This window comes from Anoplolepis gracilipes, chromosome 5 (genome assembly GCF_047496725.1).
Source record: "Anoplolepis gracilipes chromosome 5, ASM4749672v1, whole genome shotgun sequence".
Classification (NCBI taxonomy): domain Eukaryota; kingdom Metazoa; phylum Arthropoda; class Insecta; order Hymenoptera; family Formicidae; genus Anoplolepis; species Anoplolepis gracilipes.
Genome location: NC_132974.1, coordinates 11,340,343 through 11,358,965, shown reverse-complemented (window position 1 = coordinate 11,358,965; position 18,623 = coordinate 11,340,343). Strand labels below are relative to the sequence as shown.

The following is an 18,623-nucleotide window of genomic DNA, read 5'->3' as shown; positions in this document are numbered from 1 at the left end:
TAGAGTGTATAAAATAAATATGACGTAAGAAAATAAAACAAGGGCGTGTAACACGCACTTTGTATAATATTCTATTAGTATGCAGACAAAAAACTGAAATTGAACTGTCGCAACAGTTTCCATATTCTGTCAATACGCAAACTTTTACCTTTAGAAAATAGATACTTTCCGTAATCTCACGTCACCATGATACTCTTGCCAGGATTGCTTGTGAAGGAATCCTTACGTAATCCTACGCCCTCTCCCCCCCCCCCCCAACTCTTCGAAAAGGTAAAGCGGAAACGGGAACGGGATCATAGCGTCTGTGAAACGCATGCTAAAAAAAAAACCGAGGACTTTAATACAAAAGCTATCTTTATTCCTTTAATCTCATATCAGTCGTGAAAAATCCTTCGCTACATCCAAAGTACGTACGACATGTGCAGAATCGAATACATTACGTTATACACGGTAATACAAATCGTATTGCTCAATCGTTCGGAACATCGTGTGTACCTGAAATTGTATGCGTGTGTTGGTGTATAAGTACATAAACGAGGGTGTGTGTGTGTGTGTGTATGTCCATATATGCAGGATTGTGTCTGCGAGCGTCGGAGAGTCGTAACTCTCCGCGGGAGAGTTTTACGGTCGAGAAAAGGAGGGAGGTTTATACGGGAGAGGGAAGGTAAAATGGGAGAGAGAAGTATTGGGTGGTTTCGAAGGAGATCGATTCGAGTGTGGCTTCGACTCTCATTTTCTCGTGTATACTTAATGTTGCTTCTCTCTCTTTTTCTCTTTCTCTCTTTCCTCCTTCCGTTTCCTACTATCTTCCTGTCACATACACGCTCGTGTCATTATCGACCTCGCAGCATGAGAATTCATGAGCTCCGTAATTTGTTACAAAGAAGAAAAGGAGAAAAGAGATATTACTCTTCCAATGCCAATAATAACAACGTAAGAATTATACATAAGAACGCGAATGAGCCAGATACAGGCCAACTATTTGCGCTCTAATTTATAATAAATAACGGTTGATTCTTTTAGATAAATATTATATAAATCACCGCAAGATCTGAAATGCAAAATATTTATACGTCCAAAAAGAATTAAATATGGGCAACAGTTCTCTCGATAGAGGAGATCCCCGGAGGGATGTTTTCCATTTAACAGACGGGAAAGTCTGCCGTTTCGCAGTTGCTACCCTTAACTTTTGACGTGCATCCGACGGATGGAATTACGGGAGTTTCGTCGGACGGCTGATTAATGCATCGACGTGTGATTACATTTACCGGAAAGCATCGTAGCGCATTGCGAATGCGAAGGAAGTTAATAGGACGAGCCCCTCTGCCTTCCCCCTTTCCTCCATGAGATTTTCCACGGCGTGAATGTTTCACCGCGCGAGTCGACGAACGGAGGCGAAAGCCGATTAATATTCACGACCGATCTCGGGACGTTAAGCCTTTATACGATGAAATTCTGCGCGTATGATTTCCTTGCGAAATTTAATTCGACCGATTTAACGAAGGAAAATTTTGTTTCTCTGAAAACTGAATATTTCCCATCTGCATGAACATTAAAAATATCAAAAGTCAAAGAAGATTAGGGTATACAATTTCTATCAAATTTTTACGAAAAGAGAGAGATGACTCTGTCCGTTTGTATCATTTCTTGTGAAATATATTTCTCGTATAAAATTTTTTTGTGAAATACATCTCTCGTAAAATGTGTCTTCGCGGATTCTTGCATGGAAAATGTAGAAAAACTGTTCGATAGAGTTTCACAAAAAACGAGATCGTTACTAAACAAGCTCGCGGTCTCGCTGGTTATAATTAGCGCGCGCGCGCGAGACACGGAAAAGGGACAAATGAGAAGTAAAAAGGGATCGATGGAAAAAGAGAAATCCATTTAATTCGGACGAGCCACAAACGAGCGAATGCAATACCGCCTGCGAGCAAGATCGTTAAACTTTTGCTACTGTTTTTCTTGTTCCCGCGTTTAACCGTTGCTTCGTCAATTCGACGAAAATAAATACGTACGAAGGAAGCGACAGATTGCGATGATAAATTTTTATCTACGTAAAAACGATTTGAAAGAACAACGTCGAAAACAGAAAAAGAGTCAAAAACTTCCTAGTTTAGATATTTTCCCCGAGAGAGAAATTGTTTTCGATTGTGTTGCATTTTTATTTTTCTTTCGTCAGATTTTAATCGACGCGAATAAATATGCATGAAGCACATCTAGAGAGATCTATGAAAAATTTTCGCCTGTGAAAAATGTGATATCAAAAAATCGGTTCGTTTTAAAGAACGTCGAAAATAAAATTCGTTTCATTTCTAACCTTTCTAAACTATTAAACGAAATAATTACCTTTGTAAAACAACTCTTTAAAAAAAAAAAAAAAATACATTTACATTTTCTCACGGAATTTAATTCGATTTAACGATATTATTTATTCAAACTACAGGCGCACTTCTTTTCAAGAAGTTCGTGGTTCTTTAAGAAGATTCTTTAAGGAAATGGTAATTAAATATAACGGTGTATGCTCTTAATTATTTAATTCCTGAAATAACTCTTCTAAAGTTGCACTTAAAACACAATATTTAACGTTTTTACATTCATCTCACGAAAGTTTAGAGAAAATAGAAAATACAAAACCTATAGAAGTACCCATTTGTGAAATGCTGAGAAATTAGATAAAAAATATAACGTAATATATATGTATATATGTGTATAATATTTTTCAAAATGCTGTTGATGGAAACTACGACTATAATTTTCGTCGAGTTTGAATTTGATTAAACGAAGATTTTAATATGCCATATTATTACCGCATTTTTACCGCAATTTTGTTAAAAATACGGCCTAATGGCCTGCCCATTCACAGCACATTAATTGAAATTCGCAAAATTGACCACGCGCGTCGAAGTTGTCCTCGTTAGTGAGCTCGTTTAAAAAGTTCTAATTAAACGACGAATGCGAAACTACCTTTACAGAATTTCGTCACTGCGTAAAATTGCGTTTGCTTCTAAAATTCGATATACAGAGTTTCGAACCCGATAACATTATACAATCAAATTTAAATGTACCTCGATTATTATTTGCGATTTTTAACAGAAACTTTATAATTACCCTGCTTTGAAAAAATATTTGCTTAATAGATATGTATAACATTTTTCACAAAGCTGCCTTAATAAAAATATTTGTTTAATTAAAAAACATTAAGTTTAATTTCAACATGTTTATCTCTCGTTTTATTTAATGTAATTTGCTTATGAAAAAAATATTTGATTTTTTAATTTAAAATTAAAAACAGCCAATTATAACTAACTAGAAACAAACAGTTTTGATTTCTTAGCACATTAAAGTCTTTTGTTCTTCTCATGTCTCGAACATTCTCTTTGCTTGAAATTTCGCAAAGGGTAAATAAATTAGTACGTTGCCGCCCCCCGCCCCCACGCAATGAAATATTGTTATACGAAACTTTCGAAAGCAAAGACGCAAATTTCGAGTTATCTCAACAGTGAAGCTTAAAGGACGTAGGCAGGATTCTATATCCTGTGAATCGCCAGACTGGAAGGCAAACACTGTTCATCCGTGAATCGCATCGTGATTACGGTGACGGTAAGGAAACCAGTTTCTCGTTTCTGGTTCTGAGAGGATCCTTCAGAGTGTCGACGCTCTTTCTCGCACGCGTATCCGGCTGTTTATAATCATTTGTCATCAACTCATCGATATTTTATAAATTATTATCATAATTTGCAAACTTTACAAGCGATTCAGCTTTTTTTCTTTATGAAACAACGTCAATTAATTTCCACTATACACAGTTTCTATTAATCGAAGATTGATTATTTGAGAGAGCGAAGCCAGCTCGAATCACAAAATTTCGAAAACACCTTTAAAAAATAACTACTTTCACCAGTTTTTGTTCCTTAGTGTTTTAGTCGCGCCATATAATACGTATGTATATATCTATCTGTGTGTTGTGTATATATATATTTATATATATTTATATATACGCATATGTATATAGATATACAGGGCGTCTCAGAAAAGACGTATACTATTCCCAGGAGCTGCGAAATTAATCCGTAAGATTTTTCGTTAAAATGTAAACTTAATTTTGTGACGAAAAAAAAAAAAAACCAATGTAAAGAAAAAACAATTAAGATAAATTTCTAAAACTTTGAGAAATAAAATTTACCATGTTAAAAATTATAAACTACGTTACGTTGAAACGTTCATTCCTCAGGTTGTAATCTTATTTTAAAGAGAAAAAAAATTTGCAAAATTATATTTTAAAATGCATAAATTTTTCACACTTTATACACTCGATCCTGGTATATATCGTTTTTTCAGAATACACTCTGTATGTTCAACGGTATCTGTACATCAGGTCGAGCGCCACTGCGGCTTCCTAATCTCGCACAGTTCACCAGTCTTAAACACCAAGTTAACATTATTATCACTACAGCAGAATCGCTACAATTGCGTCTCCGCCTGAAACGCCAAGATCGAGAGTCCTCACGCAATTGAAATAAACGATATCCGTTTGATAAGTTTAAAACAAGGTGCTATGTAGGAGGATGCGAGAATAGCTTGAGCAGATTTCTGAATCACAAGCATCCCAAACATGTAAGGTACAATGCTCTATTGACAAACATAAACGATATTAAAATAATTTAAAAATGACTGAAGCGTACAGATCGCTTCCATCGTCTAAAAAAGAGAAGAGTTATGAAGTTTATATTTTTTCGATATAATAATAATAATAATTTGTTTAAGATTCCGTAAAACAATTTTACGAGAATTGTATTAAAAAACATATATTAAATCCTATAATACATATAAATATATCCCTCCTTCCTCAAATATCTATAATATTTACTATTAAAAAGGACAATTCTCTCTTTTTTTTTTTTTTTTTTTAATACCATTATATCTTTTCAATTCGCTCATCTCGCAATTTCCGATTCATCGCAGACTTTAACGGGTTACGGGATCGACATGAACAATTAAATTTAATTAATTTCACATTTTCTCAGCGGATCCTGTCGGAGCGACCGCTTTGAGCACCGGTCACGTTTCTGTCCGTGCAACGCTAAAAGCGCGCCATCGAGGTCCAGTAAGACGCGTTTCACTCCATCGAGCCCGCCAAACATTTATCTATCACTTTAAGGATCAGTCACGCCATCTTGGTTCCTTTTCAAGGCGACCAAACGTTTCTCCTTGGAGCGCGTCCAAAGAACGAGGTCGTATTTCACAAACGCGACACGCCGTTTAAATAAATCCGGCCGCCATTTTGATGTCCGAAAAAGCACTTCCTGCATTTAAACGCGATCCGCGTAAATTCTTCGGAGTCGATTTCCCTCGAATTCGAGGGAATCGCCTCGCCCTAGCGCGAACATCTCCTTCGTCATCCTTCCCGACGAGGATTGTGCACTACGACGACATTCGTGACATGCCTTCTGATTAATCTATTACGTCTCTACCGCCAAGACGAATCCTTTGTTCGCGCCGTCTCTGGCGGCCGTGTTCCGCCAATCACATCCTGGACCCTGTTATCCTCCGAGAATTAATCTGGCAGCGTGACGAGGACAGATTTCCTCCTTGATGCCAGTAATTCGTATTGTTCGTAGCTTCGTTAAGGTCTTCATGCTTGATGTTTGACTCGCGTGGAAGGAGATTATATATATATATTTATATGAAAAGTACTTTATTATTCTTGTTGCTGAATCAATATATTGAGCAAAAAGATTGAGAAAAGATATCTTTTTTTCTTAATCCGTAATGATTGTTTCGTCGATGATACATATGCAAATTTGTGAAATTCTAAGTTAATTTCATTTTATTTTCAAGTTCAAAATTTATGAAAATGGCGAATCATTTTTTTCTCTAATTAATTTCCTTATAAATAAACCGATCAAAAGATAATGGAATATTTGTGCGTGTTATCGTTAATGGTTAAAATTAATTTGTCGTTTCAAGATACTTTTTGACCAAAATCAGACAGTAAATAATATTAGTTATTTCTTTGAATGTCAAAAAAATGTGTAAAGTTAATACCATCTCTTCTACCTTTTCACTTTTGAAGAAGTTAAATGGCAGTAGATTTTTTATAGAGAAATCGATACATCCAATCTTTTCTTCAATGTAGGTCCCCATAGAAAACGAAGGTTGGGTACACTCACAAAAAGTGAACGTCAATCTTATTCAACGATAGACTAGAAACTTCCACGCTTTTCAGACTTGATGATTATTTCCCTTATCGCCTTTGGCTATTTTTCAAACGTCCATAGCGTCTCCCACATAGCCCTCGTCAGGACTCTCTGGGTGATTCGGTGGTTGCTCTTCCGCTCTCGCGGCGGCAGCAGCCGCGGCCTCGCGAGCAGTCTTTCCGAGAAGGGATCTCGGCGACAAGGGAGTGGTCTCACCCCTATAAGCCGCCGGGGGTGACGGTATGAACGGTACTTCCGGGAAGACGGCAACCGGTGAGACCGGCGATTGAATGGGCAGCTGTTGCTGAATGGGTTGCTCGACCGGCTGAATCGGCAGAGACGGCGGCTGCTGCTGCTGCTGCTGCTGGTGCACCGGATAGGGATAACCCTCAGCGGTGTACCTGGCATCGGTTCGCGGTAAAACAGGGTCATATCCCGGTGATCTCGCGAGGAACTCGGCCTCGCGGGAATACCTGGCTGCCGGCGCAGCCGCCGAGCCAGGCTCCGTCATTCGTTGTCGAAGCCTAGGCAAAGTGCTGGCGGTGAAAGAGATCTTAGGCAAACCAAAGTTTAACGGATAGCCATCCTGGTCTAGGTAGCTCATCTGCGGTAAAACTGGTGGTGGTCGTAAATCGGGCTGTAGAGGATAGCCCGAATCGTATTCCAAGATTTGTCGATCGGCACCACCGATTCGTTGATGATGCCGACCATACAGCTGGCCATAACCCACCTCTGTGCTTTCGGGTACCTCATTAATCAAATCTGGTTCGGTCAGGTACTTGGCGACCGGACTTGCTACCGGATATGCGTTTCTAGAGTGTTCTCGATGCTCCAAAGTAGCCGCTCGGCTGATTTCTCGCTCGGTGTACGAAACCATCTGCTGATGCTCTAAGCCGATCAGACTGCCGTTACCCTTTCGGCAGGAGCTGCTAGTAGTATCTTTTGTGATCGGCAGTACTGATTTGCTCTGTGTCACCAAAGTCTTTGAGTTACGCTTCCGGTCGCGGCGTCGTTTTTTCGCGCAATATATCACGCTGCCTATCAGACAACCCAACGCTAAGAGAGTGCCTACGAGTGCGCCTGCGGCTATGGCAGCCACATAGCCGCCACCGGAATTATCAAACGGCGGTTCCATGGTGGATTTTTCGCGAAAGAGCACGAGAAGAGAGAGGTTTGCCACGGCAGAACCTGCACTGTTTTCCGCGATGCAACTGTAAGTACCTTCATCGAGCGACTCGACCGAGTAAAGAAACAGCATGCTGCTCATGTTGGTCCCACCTCGTTGTCGGTAAATATATCTGCAACCAATTCAGAAGAATACGGTTCGAGATAAAGTATATGCAGACATTTGAATCAAAAATGCAGGATATAAATATCACTTACCTTGGAAACGAGGAAATACCATTGACTATCGAATCATTCTCATTCTGTAACTCGCACGGTTCTCCGTTGAACCACCAGATAACCTTGGCGGTAGGTATCGCGTGAACATTGCATGTCAGAGTAACATTTCCTCCTTCATAAATCTCTAAACGATCTTGAAGTTCAATACTGGGCAGGCAAGCTAGTTCGCTAATCTTGAGACTCTTGATTTGTCTGCCGCGCAATCTCTCCGGAGAATCGCAGACTGGTTCAGATTGCTGCGGAGCTGCCGGAGCTGATTCCTTGAGCCAAGCTTGCATTATTCTCAGCTTGCAGTTGCATTGCCATGGATTGTTATGAAGAGTCAATCCCCTGAGATTTCCTCCCAGTGGTAGAGTGTGATCAGGCACATAGACAAGTTGATTACCGTCAAGCCGGAGCCACTCTAGCGACTGAAGACCTTCGAAAGCGTGTTGCTCAATAATCTTTATTTCGCACTTGCTAATTTCTAGCGTGGTCAAGTGAATTAGACGACGAAAGGCGTCTTGGCGAATCTCTTTAATCGGATTTCCATTTAATATAAGTCTCATTAGACTTGGATAAGAGTCGAACGTATCCGTGGGTACTTCTTCAATTTTGTTTTCGGAGAGATCTAATTCTACCAGGCCGACTAATCCAGAAAATGCCCGGGAGGCAATCTTGATGATGTGAGATCTACCCAAATAGAGCCGTTGGAGGTTAACTAAGCCGAGTGCAAGGAAACACTCCTCCGGTAGGTTGACCAATTGATTGTCAGACAGGTCGAACACTTGTGTTTCCTCGCGAGCACCCTGCGGTAATCCCCTGAGACTACGATTCGCGCATTCTACCCACTCTTTCCCGCCTTTCCACTTGCATGCGCACATACTCGGGCAGCCCTCCGCCGCGCCCGCCCCCCAAGATAGCAACAACAGCAGCATCGTGCCGAGAAGGGCAGCCCACCGCCACCAGGTTGGTACGATTGAGCACATGGTGCTCTTTCATCCGGCGATAAGCCCCCTCTCGTTTTCCTTCTTGTTCCTCTTCTTCTCGTAGCACGATTGTACTCCTCCGTTTCTATCGCATTTTTCGCTGACCTACTAGCCGCGCACGCTGACCCTTCACCGTCGCTGAAGGGAGACTGCGGTACTTCGATCGAACCGATGCGGAGCTGAATCCACCGTCGCCAAGGTGCATCAGCTCGCGAATAATATTGAAAGGCGAATCTCTGCAACAATAAGACGAATAAATCAATGAGTTACGTTGTTACTTTGGATTCTGATGTGATAAATGGTTAGACAAGCTATAAAGGAAATCCGGAATAATTTAGGAAAGATTCAGTGCGCACGCGGAATCAGTTTCTATGCATTAAATACAAAAATTAATTCGCAAGAGTAATAGATCTCAGCAATCTCAATCTTAAAGACTCTGCACTCGTGTAAGTTTATTTTTTATGAATTCCGCAACGACCAATAACAATCGATTACATAATTTAGTCTCCCGTGAGTTTGCCCGCAAACGAAAGAACTATTAGACTTCCCAGCTGGATCAGGATTTTCCTTGGTCTAGAGTCCCACGGAAAAACACAACCGCTGTGGAAACTGTCGAATCCCCGGTAGGTGATCTCCAGGGAATTCCAATGTGGCGAGAGCGCAGGTTGAGGGCGGATAATAAATTCCATGAAGAGAGGGTGTGTATCCCAGGAGGAGGAGGCAAGGACGTCGTGAGGAGAAACACTGCCGATATCAGGATATCGGAATATCGAACGCGTTCGTGGGGCACCGCATGCAAAAATCTTCCGCTTCTTCGTGGCTTTATTCTGGCACAGAGACCTTTCACCCTCGAGGAATGCAAAGGCCTGAAGGATATTGCCGATCTCGGACATTTCGAATCCAATATCGACTGACCTGCCCGTCGTAACCGCGCGACTTGCAATTTCTTTCTCGCATCTTTAAAATCACTAATACCGCAATATTTCACGGAAAACGCAAACAACGCGGATATGATATCTTGACAAGCCGTTCGACGGTTCATATAATATCACGTATATATAACTTTTATCATGAAACAAATATTTCAGTTTACTCTAGTCGCATGTAAACTAGTTGTAGTTGATTCTGTACATTTTTTAATCATAAATATATAAATCAAAATTACGATTATTTTATCAAGTCACGTTCCTTTCGACGCGTACTCGCAAATTATCGTCGAGCTTTCTCCTCAATGTATACCTGATACTGTATAAATTCAACTTCGCATAAATGAGAAATCTGGTGCAGCAAGAATCGCGCGGGAAAAAACGCGAAAAGGTAGTGGAAAAATGACGACGATACTAGAAGGTTCAGTCGTTCGTTCTTTCCACTTTTTCGCGCTCGCCCTCGGAATCGCGAGCTCGTTTAGTCGGAAACGTTTTCATCGAGGATGCGAATTGTCGAGTACGGGGAAGGGTTGGAAATATCCGAATAGTCTGCCGGTAAACCGCCGACGTTTCGCTCTGCACGCGCGAAAGTGCGCCCTTAAAGGAGCGTTCTTGTAAAATTGAGTCTCGCGGCCGAGCAGTAAATATCGAATGCGAAACGGTGAAATGCTCCTGTTGCCCCGTTGCTCGAAATGGAAATGAGAACTGAAAATGAAAGAGACGAGCAAGTTCCGTGAGCTAAGGGACTTTTCAACACTTTTTCTTTCGCAAATGAAGGAATTTCATATTTTATTTCAACTCGTTCCCGTTCCCGTGATTCTCCTCCATTTCGTATCAACGATATATGTGTAAGAAAATTCGTTTCTCCCAGAAAATCGTACTACTAACAATAAGTAAGCCCTTTCAAGAGATCCTTAAAAAACGGGGTGAGTGACGTTTTCAACGGTCATGCTAAAATCGTAACGATAATGTCACGATTAAATTTAGTGGTCGTGCCGATTCCAGCGCTATTTCGTTAATTGTTCCCGCCATTTGGTGAGAGGAATTTCACTCCCGACGGAGGCGAAATGGGAAGAAATACTTCCCGGCAACGGAATGGAAGCAAAGCGAAAGAGGCTGCTGGAAGAGCTAAACGGCGCTGAGAGCATCCATTCGAAATGGCGAATCGTCATTTTAACTATTATGACTGTTATCAGCAAAGGAATAATACATTTGGGCGAGACAGTTGAAATGCCGCATCATCAAATATAAAAAAAGACATGGAGACGTGAGAAATTTGCGTTTCGAGTCGATATGTATCGCCTGTAATTGTTGCCTTTTTATAATTATAATTATAATTATAATTATTTATAGTTTTATATATTATATTATTAATATATATATATATATATATATATATATATATATATATATATATATATATATAATCTACTATTATTATCTGTAATTTAAAATCTCTACAGTTCACACTAGAATGCCTCACAAGCATCTATTCATAAAAATTATTAAAATATTAATTAAAAATTAGATTATTTGAGACGCCGTATATATAAATACCGAGGTGAGACGTTCGTGTTTGGTCTATAATAAATTGTCTATAATAATTAATTGTGCACATATACATACTATACAGATGATAAAATATTTGTTAACGATTGTATATTTATTTGTCGAGTTGTTTGCATTAAAATTTGAAATTGCAATAGTTCTTCATAAAACATAATACTCGTATATTCATATATGTATATTATTGAATAAAAATATTAAGCGCGTATATTTTGTATATAATATATATTTATACATTAAGCAGTATATTCTATATTCTATGATTACAATATATTATATATTCTAATTTTTACTATAATATTTTCTCCATGTAAAAATTTTTATCATATTATTTCGTGGCGGAAGAAAAAATATAGAGCGGTAAGATGTACAGCGCAAAGCGTGTATTACGGGGAAAAAACAGGGACGATTCTCAAAATTCGTCGACGAGAGCTACACGCGCCTATCACGCACACGCAGTGATGCCAGAAAGAGCCACTTCCTCCGTATGCTACCAGAATCAATTTATAATTATCACTACACTATATCTAATAATTTACGTCAGACTATTGAACTACATAATGTATCGAATGCGTGCTCCGCGAGATATTTTCCGATCATCTACAAAAAATTAATTATGCATATATGTATAAAAGTTATAAATTATGTATATTTTTTTATTGTTTATAAATGATTACGCAATAGTTTGATATTTAAAGATTTTTGAATAATTGCAATATTTGTTTAAAATATAATATACGTATATAATATTATTGAATATATATAATATTGAATAAAATCATCCTGCTATTTCTTCTATATATGTATATGTACAATTAGTATATTCCACGATAATTATTCTATAATTATTCTAATTTTTACTGTAATATTGTCCCCATGTAGAAATTTTTATCATATTATTTCGTCGCGGAACAAGGAATACGGAGCAGTAACATGTATATACAGCGCAAAGCGTATTCCGGGAAAAAAAACATCGGAGACGATTCTCGGAATTTGTCGACGAGCAGCTGCACGTATCCAGGCGCCTAATTAAGCAAAGCCTTGTCTACAATAAGTCCATGATCATAAGAAGTTTAACCAATTGCGTTGGATTATTCTTTTCTAAATTCAATCGTGATTGGTTGGGGCTTCTACGTCAACGACTTACCGTAGACAAGGCTTAATGCGCGCAGTAATACCAAGTTGAATATCCCGTAGAGGGGAGGTCAGTATCAGAGAGATCACTGCCGGGCGATGTTGATCCTCTGTTTCGCGCGTCTTAAATCGGTCGAAAGGGAGAATTTCGCGGGTGAGTGGGAACAAGTGTCGGGAGTGCCGAATCGAATAACGGGCCATTATCTCAGCACGTTCATTTAGTCTGCGGGAGTGCCGAGAGTGGAAGGGAGCTCTTGTACAGCGCTACAGGAGTCAGTATCTGAGGGATCGCTGCCAGCGATGTCGATGTCCTCTGTTTCTCCCGTCTTGTATCGATCGAAAGAGAGAATTTCGCGGATGAACAAGTGTCGGGAGTGCCGAATCGAGTAACGGGCCATTATCTCAGGACGTTCATTTAGTCTGCGGGAATGCCGAGAGTGGAAGAAGGACGGACGATCGTTTCAACACATTATTTATTAAACCATATACAAGAGTATATTGATTTATCGAACTAAATGATGCATTGAGTGCGGGCCCCCAGCCCCCATAGCGTGAAGCGTATGAGGAAGAAAACGTCGCGGATCGCGGATCGCGGATCGCGGGTGATTCGAAATCGGTCGACGGCGCTGCACGGAACAAGTGGCGCCATCGCGCGGCAATACCGCGCGTTAATGCCGCGTTTCGCCAACACCAAGACAGCCTATATAGCCTAGGGGGTAAGGCTGCCGTGTCGCGGCTCGCGGCGCTACGAGGGACGACTGCTGGCGATGCATGCGACAAGTCGTGTTACCGCGTAATATCGCACGGAAACCGACTGATTGTGAGACAGCCTGGATGGAGGGAAATAGCTGCTGTGCTAAAGTGTCACCGCGATTATTTAATCGGAGCCATCACTGCCGGCGATGTTGATTCTCTGATTCTCGCCTCTTGTATCGTCGGGAGTGCCGAACATAATAACGGGCGATTATTTCTTTATTATTATTAGTCTCCGCGATCGTGATTTACGTCTTTCGATATTCGTAAACGACATGACTGAGATAATTTATCGCGTTGCAAATGACGGATTTCGAACGAGTGTCGGGAATGCCGAGTTGATAGACAGACAATCGTTTCAGTGTATTATTTATTAATCCGCGCAAAAGAATGCACCGAGTTTTTGTATCGTGTATTATATATATATAACGCGTTGTACGTGTAATTTTATTATTCGTGTGGCGACAATCAAGCGAGAAAATATCGCCATGTATATCTGTATAATGTAATATCCGAAAATATTTAGTTATATAATTTGCCGATTGCTCGCGCGATGAATACTATTATTTTTTTCGCATTATTCTATGTCGTAAATAAAACAAAGTTCGGGCCGAGAAGTGCCGAGGAGATTATTATCGGGAGTGTCGTGCAAAATGTCGCGCGATCGTCATAAGTGATTAATTAGTGTACTCATGGTCATTTAAGTGCAAGTGTTTTGTGAGTGTTTTGTGCTTTCGAAGATACATCGACAAAGGATTAGGATAAAACTTGGAATGACATCAGGTTTTTAATAATAAGGTAATTTATTACGTTTTCGTGGAATTAATTTTTTTTTTTTTTGTCACGATGATCGCATAGCATATTTCACGCAATTCCATTTGGGTGTATGAAGCTGGATTTCATTTTGTGAAAACTCTTATTAATTAATTATTAATATTAAATTTAATAGTTCTAGGTAGATTAAATAAATAGTTATACCTAGTAGAGTTAAAAAACGATTGAAATTCCGAGATATTTGAATTTTTTTCTGTATCATTAATGCGCGCGATCAAGTGAAAGCGATTACCGATAACCACTTCGTTATTTCGCCACTTTTAATTTTTTTTTAATGAATTAACTTAAATCTCTCGTAAAATTCTGCAAATTCTATAATGTTATAACTGAATAATAAAGAAAATGAAGTATATTTACAATACATTGCTTACGGCATATTGTAATAATTTTACAGCAACTGATGTTGTCGTTGCACGATTACATTGGCGATGGTTTGTGACTAATGAATAGTCGGGCGACTATATTGATTACATATAGCACGGCATATCTCTCATTGTCGAGGAACCGTCACATCACACGTCAAACACGGAGAGATAATTTAATTAACATCGATCTTCGCGTTTAATTACCGGGAAACAAGAGGACGGCTCGCGAACAAAGAGGGAAAGAGGGAACATTTCTGAAAGGTTATTCGAATCTGGATTTGAATCCTTCTTGTACGGTTAGAACGGCATTTTCGTCCTCGACTTTAGCGACGCGACACAAAGGCCTCGAGGACGAGAAAATTTCCGCCAATCTTTTCAACGATTGAGAAACACGGACTTCCTGTCGGATGAATTTTGTACATTTCTATAGTCGACCAATTACTTGTTTATAAGGCGTGTTATAAAGTAATTTAGCTGTGATGTGATTAATAGAAGAAAAATATAACAATGTGAGAGAAAAGGATAAAAATTAATATTTGTCTCGATTGTACTTTTACTTTGTACCGAGTTACAGAGAGCAATTCCAAGTCGCGCGCTGTTTTCATTTCATAAATGCCGGCGAGGAGAGAGAACGTAGTAGAAACTCTCGTAAAACCTAATCTAATAATAAACTTGGCGGTATTGAGTGTTGCGCGAGCGAATATACAACGACTGAAATAAGAATTGCGGTGTGTAGTGCGCAATTGTTGCTTAAAGTTCCCCGGGACTCGGGACCCGAGACTCTTCCGACTCCTCGAGCGTGTTCGAAGGCTCCACGGCCTCTTATTCCTGCCTTTTCAAGCGAAGTAAAGGCAAGCAGCAGCCTCTGGTATCTTCATTCTCGACTTACAGCGCGACTTACAAAGACTCGAGATCGAGTGGGCGAGTATCGAGAAGCGGCCCCTTTGCCGATCTCTCGCGAACGTCGAAGTTAGCTGTTACGTAAATTCCTCGGGTACAATTGCTAGATACTTGATCAAAAATATAAGGAAGAATTACGGTAGAATGCACAAAACGCGTAGAGTGCTTTACGAGTTTTCGCTCCATTCTCTTGCGAATATTTCTTGAAAAGAGAGAGAGAGAGAGGTCTGCGACACAAAATTTCTTAAAAATTAAAACTGCAAAACGCTTGAAGATTGAGTCAGTAGACTGCAGTCAGGCACATGTAAATAGAATTTTATGTAAAATATACAGTGTTTCGTAAAATGTGTTTTATCTGCAAACTGCATATATTATTGCGCGAACAATTTTATTATCTTTCCTTTAAATCGCGGAAATATCATAAAAGGATCTTTCGTTGCGAAGAAGAACCGGCTACGCTAATTCAATTAACTTCGATTCGCAATTATTCCCTCGGCAAATCGCAGAGGATCGCACAGAGCATACTCTCTACGACCGGGAATTGTACTTTAATGTCGTTTAAATCCGACAATCTAATTGATTCTTAGAGTATATCAAAGTCGAAAGATTTCATCTTTAATTTACAGATAATAAAAGTTTATTATAATAATAATTATACATGTTTGTGTCTGTATGTAACATGTATAGAGAAAAGAGAAAAATCACATATTTTATAAACGCATATAAATATCCTATTTAATTAACTTGTTTTTTTTAAATTAAATTCTAATTAAATTTTATTTATTTAAAATTAAACATTATTACATACATTAAATATTATTTAAATTGCATGAAATCGCAATACATACATCTGCATGTCATATTATATTTTAGACATGTAATATTAGTTTAAAAAAAAAAAAAAAAAAAAAAAAAACAAGAAACAAAATATTACATCGAGCGTTTTTACTATTTTTTTTTCAGACCCCGATGTAATAATGTCGATGGGGTGATGCGGGAGATGCTCGCGTACTCGAAAGCCAATTTTTTGCCTCTTTCTTTTTTTGTTAATGTAAGCCGCGCTCCAACGAAGAGTCTAGAATTACCAGGCGTTACGATCGATCGGTCGCAAATCGAATAGCGAATTTGATCCTTACTATCCTTCTTTTTGTAACGACCCTCCTCGCGGAAGCATTTCCCTCGCCTTTGACAAGCCTGCCCCCGCTTTAGGTAAACAAATTTTCAGGATGGAAAATTCTACCAAAAATTTGGACACAAGCCCCGTATTGTGGCAGAATACTGCAGATAGAAAGTCGCAGCATTTTTTATCTTTTATCAGTGACAAAAATAACTATCAGTAAATAAAAAGTCATAGGTTTTTTCCTCTTTTATCAGTGAAAAACGATATTCTCCATTACACACACACACATACACACACACACACACACACACACACACACACACACACACACACACACACACATATATATATATAGGTATCATATAAATATATAATTATCTTTCTGTTTGTTACAATTTTATCCATTTTGTCTATTTTGGTGTATGATCAACGGATTCTCTTTACGTCCGTATGAAATCAGATTTCGGACTCAATTCGGGGGAACAATCGTATCTCCGATTTTCATTTCCGGTCGAACAGTCCTCTATGGGAATCGACGACGTCGAAATAACGCGCGGTGATATTTTTTTCAGCTCGCTCCGGCGGAGCACAAAATTACCGAATACCGTAATCGATGCGCCGCGAAAACGCGCCCGACCCTCTTCTTCCGTCTTTCGCCAAGAGAGATCTGGAAAGTAACGATCCCCGGGGCGCCGCGAGGAGCAACGTCTATTTTTCTTCCTTCCGCGAAGCCGGGAAATAGAGGACCGAATGCCTCGTCGACGACAAGTCACCGATAATGTCCGTAAACGCGAACCGAGCGACGGATACCCGTGTAATAAATCACGTAATATACAGGCTGATCTCCGAGAGTAAAAAAGCCGCGTATTTTCTCGAAATCGCAAGCCGTAGAAAATCAAGCCGACTAGAATGCGCTGATAACATTCGAGTGTCAAATGTGACGATAGTTTATCGCTTATTAACCCTTAAACTGAACACGTTTTTTTGGTACCGTACGCGTGGCTAACTGTGGAGTCCGAGTTAATTTTTGTACTCTAAAATTACTTACAAAATTCTAAAAAATATTTACACATCTTCTTTTAAGTTTAAGCTAAAAGTTTATGTAATAGAGTTAAAGAAACAATACTATATTTTAAATACTATATTTTTGTTATTTGTTAGATCAAGATTTGGAAACATAGATGTTTTATATAAAAATGGCACGGACACGAAAGACCCACGTGTTCAGTTTGAGGGTTAAAGATCTTGGAAAACATCGAGTTTCTCAATTTTATAATTTAGAGAGAAAATTCCACAGTTCGGCTTTATTTGAATCAATTTGGTTTAAATGTAATTTCAAAATTTCTCTATTTTATAATTTAAGAAAATTTGAAAATTTAAAACATTATTACTAAAATATGTTGAAAATTACAAAGTTACAGATAACGTCTAAATGCAAACCGAGTGACCGATACCTGTGTAATAAATCACGAATAAACAGACTGATCTCCAAGAGTGAAAAAGCTGCGTATTTTCTCGCAATCGCAGAAACCGTAGAAAACCAAACTGACCAGAACGCGGTGATAACATTCGTTTGCCACAACTGGCGATAGTTTATCGCTTATGAAAGGATCGCTTAAAGTTCTTAGAACGTTGAGTTTCTCGAAAATTTTAGAATTTAAGAAAATTTCTCAGTCTTTTTTTTTAATTGACTTGCTTTAAATGTAATTTCAAAATTTCAAGCATTATTACTAAAATACGTTGAAAATTACAAAGTTACAGATAACGTCCAAATGCAAACCGAGCAATGGACTCCCGTGTAATAAATCACGAATAAACAGACTGATATCAAAGAGTGAAAAAGCTGCGTATTTTCTTGCAATCGCAGAAACCATAGAAAATCGAACTGACCAGAACGCGGTGATAACATTTGAGTCCGAACTGTCGATAGTTTATCGTCTATAAAGGAAGATATTAAAGACGATAGAACGTTCAGTTTCTATAAAAAAATGTAAGGAATTCTACAGTTTGGCTTTTTTTTTCGTATTACATTTGGCTTAAATAATAAATTTTAGTTGGAAGCAAAATTTATTATCGACAATTTATTATCAACATTAAAGAGCATGATAATGTTTGCAGAAATATATATAGCATACCTCATCGTCATTGATATTAAGTGTTATCCGATAGGACACAGAATGCTCGAAAATTGAACAAGACCTCAAACTATCGCCAATGTGAATTATCAGTTAATTGTACCGAAAATATCGTTCGTTAGCGGCATAGCGTCAGCGATTTGTGTTCAGATGCGCCCTGCAAATAGGCATTACGTTGCGCTCGTAATTGTGCTAATAACTCCGACTAATAGTGATAATAGCGTGGCGCTAATTTTACTGTTATTTACCGGCACTCGAGGTTCACGCGAACGTTATAGTCGTGAGGCGATATTTCACATAAATTAAAGTCAACCTTCAAGT

At 38.9% G+C, this 18,623-nt stretch overlaps 1 protein-coding gene across 2 annotated transcripts in view; it reads right to left on the bottom strand.

The window, feature by feature from the left end:
* Window positions 1–336: 336 nt before the first annotated feature.
* LOC140665729 (uncharacterized) overlaps window positions 337–18,623 on the bottom strand; it is a 113,676-nt gene continuing 95,389 nt past the window's right edge. For both annotated transcript variants that reach the window (XM_072892192.1, XM_072892193.1), the window contains 2 exons: window positions 7,581–8,805; window positions 337–7,495 (listed from right to left, as the gene is read on the bottom strand). In XM_072892192.1, the coding sequence (XP_072748293.1) occupies window positions 6,265–7,495; window positions 7,581–8,569 (2,220 nt within the window). In that variant the 5' untranslated portion in view covers window positions 8,570–8,805 and the 3' untranslated portion in view covers window positions 337–6,264. The remainder of the gene's footprint in view (window positions 7,496–7,580; window positions 8,806–18,623) is intronic.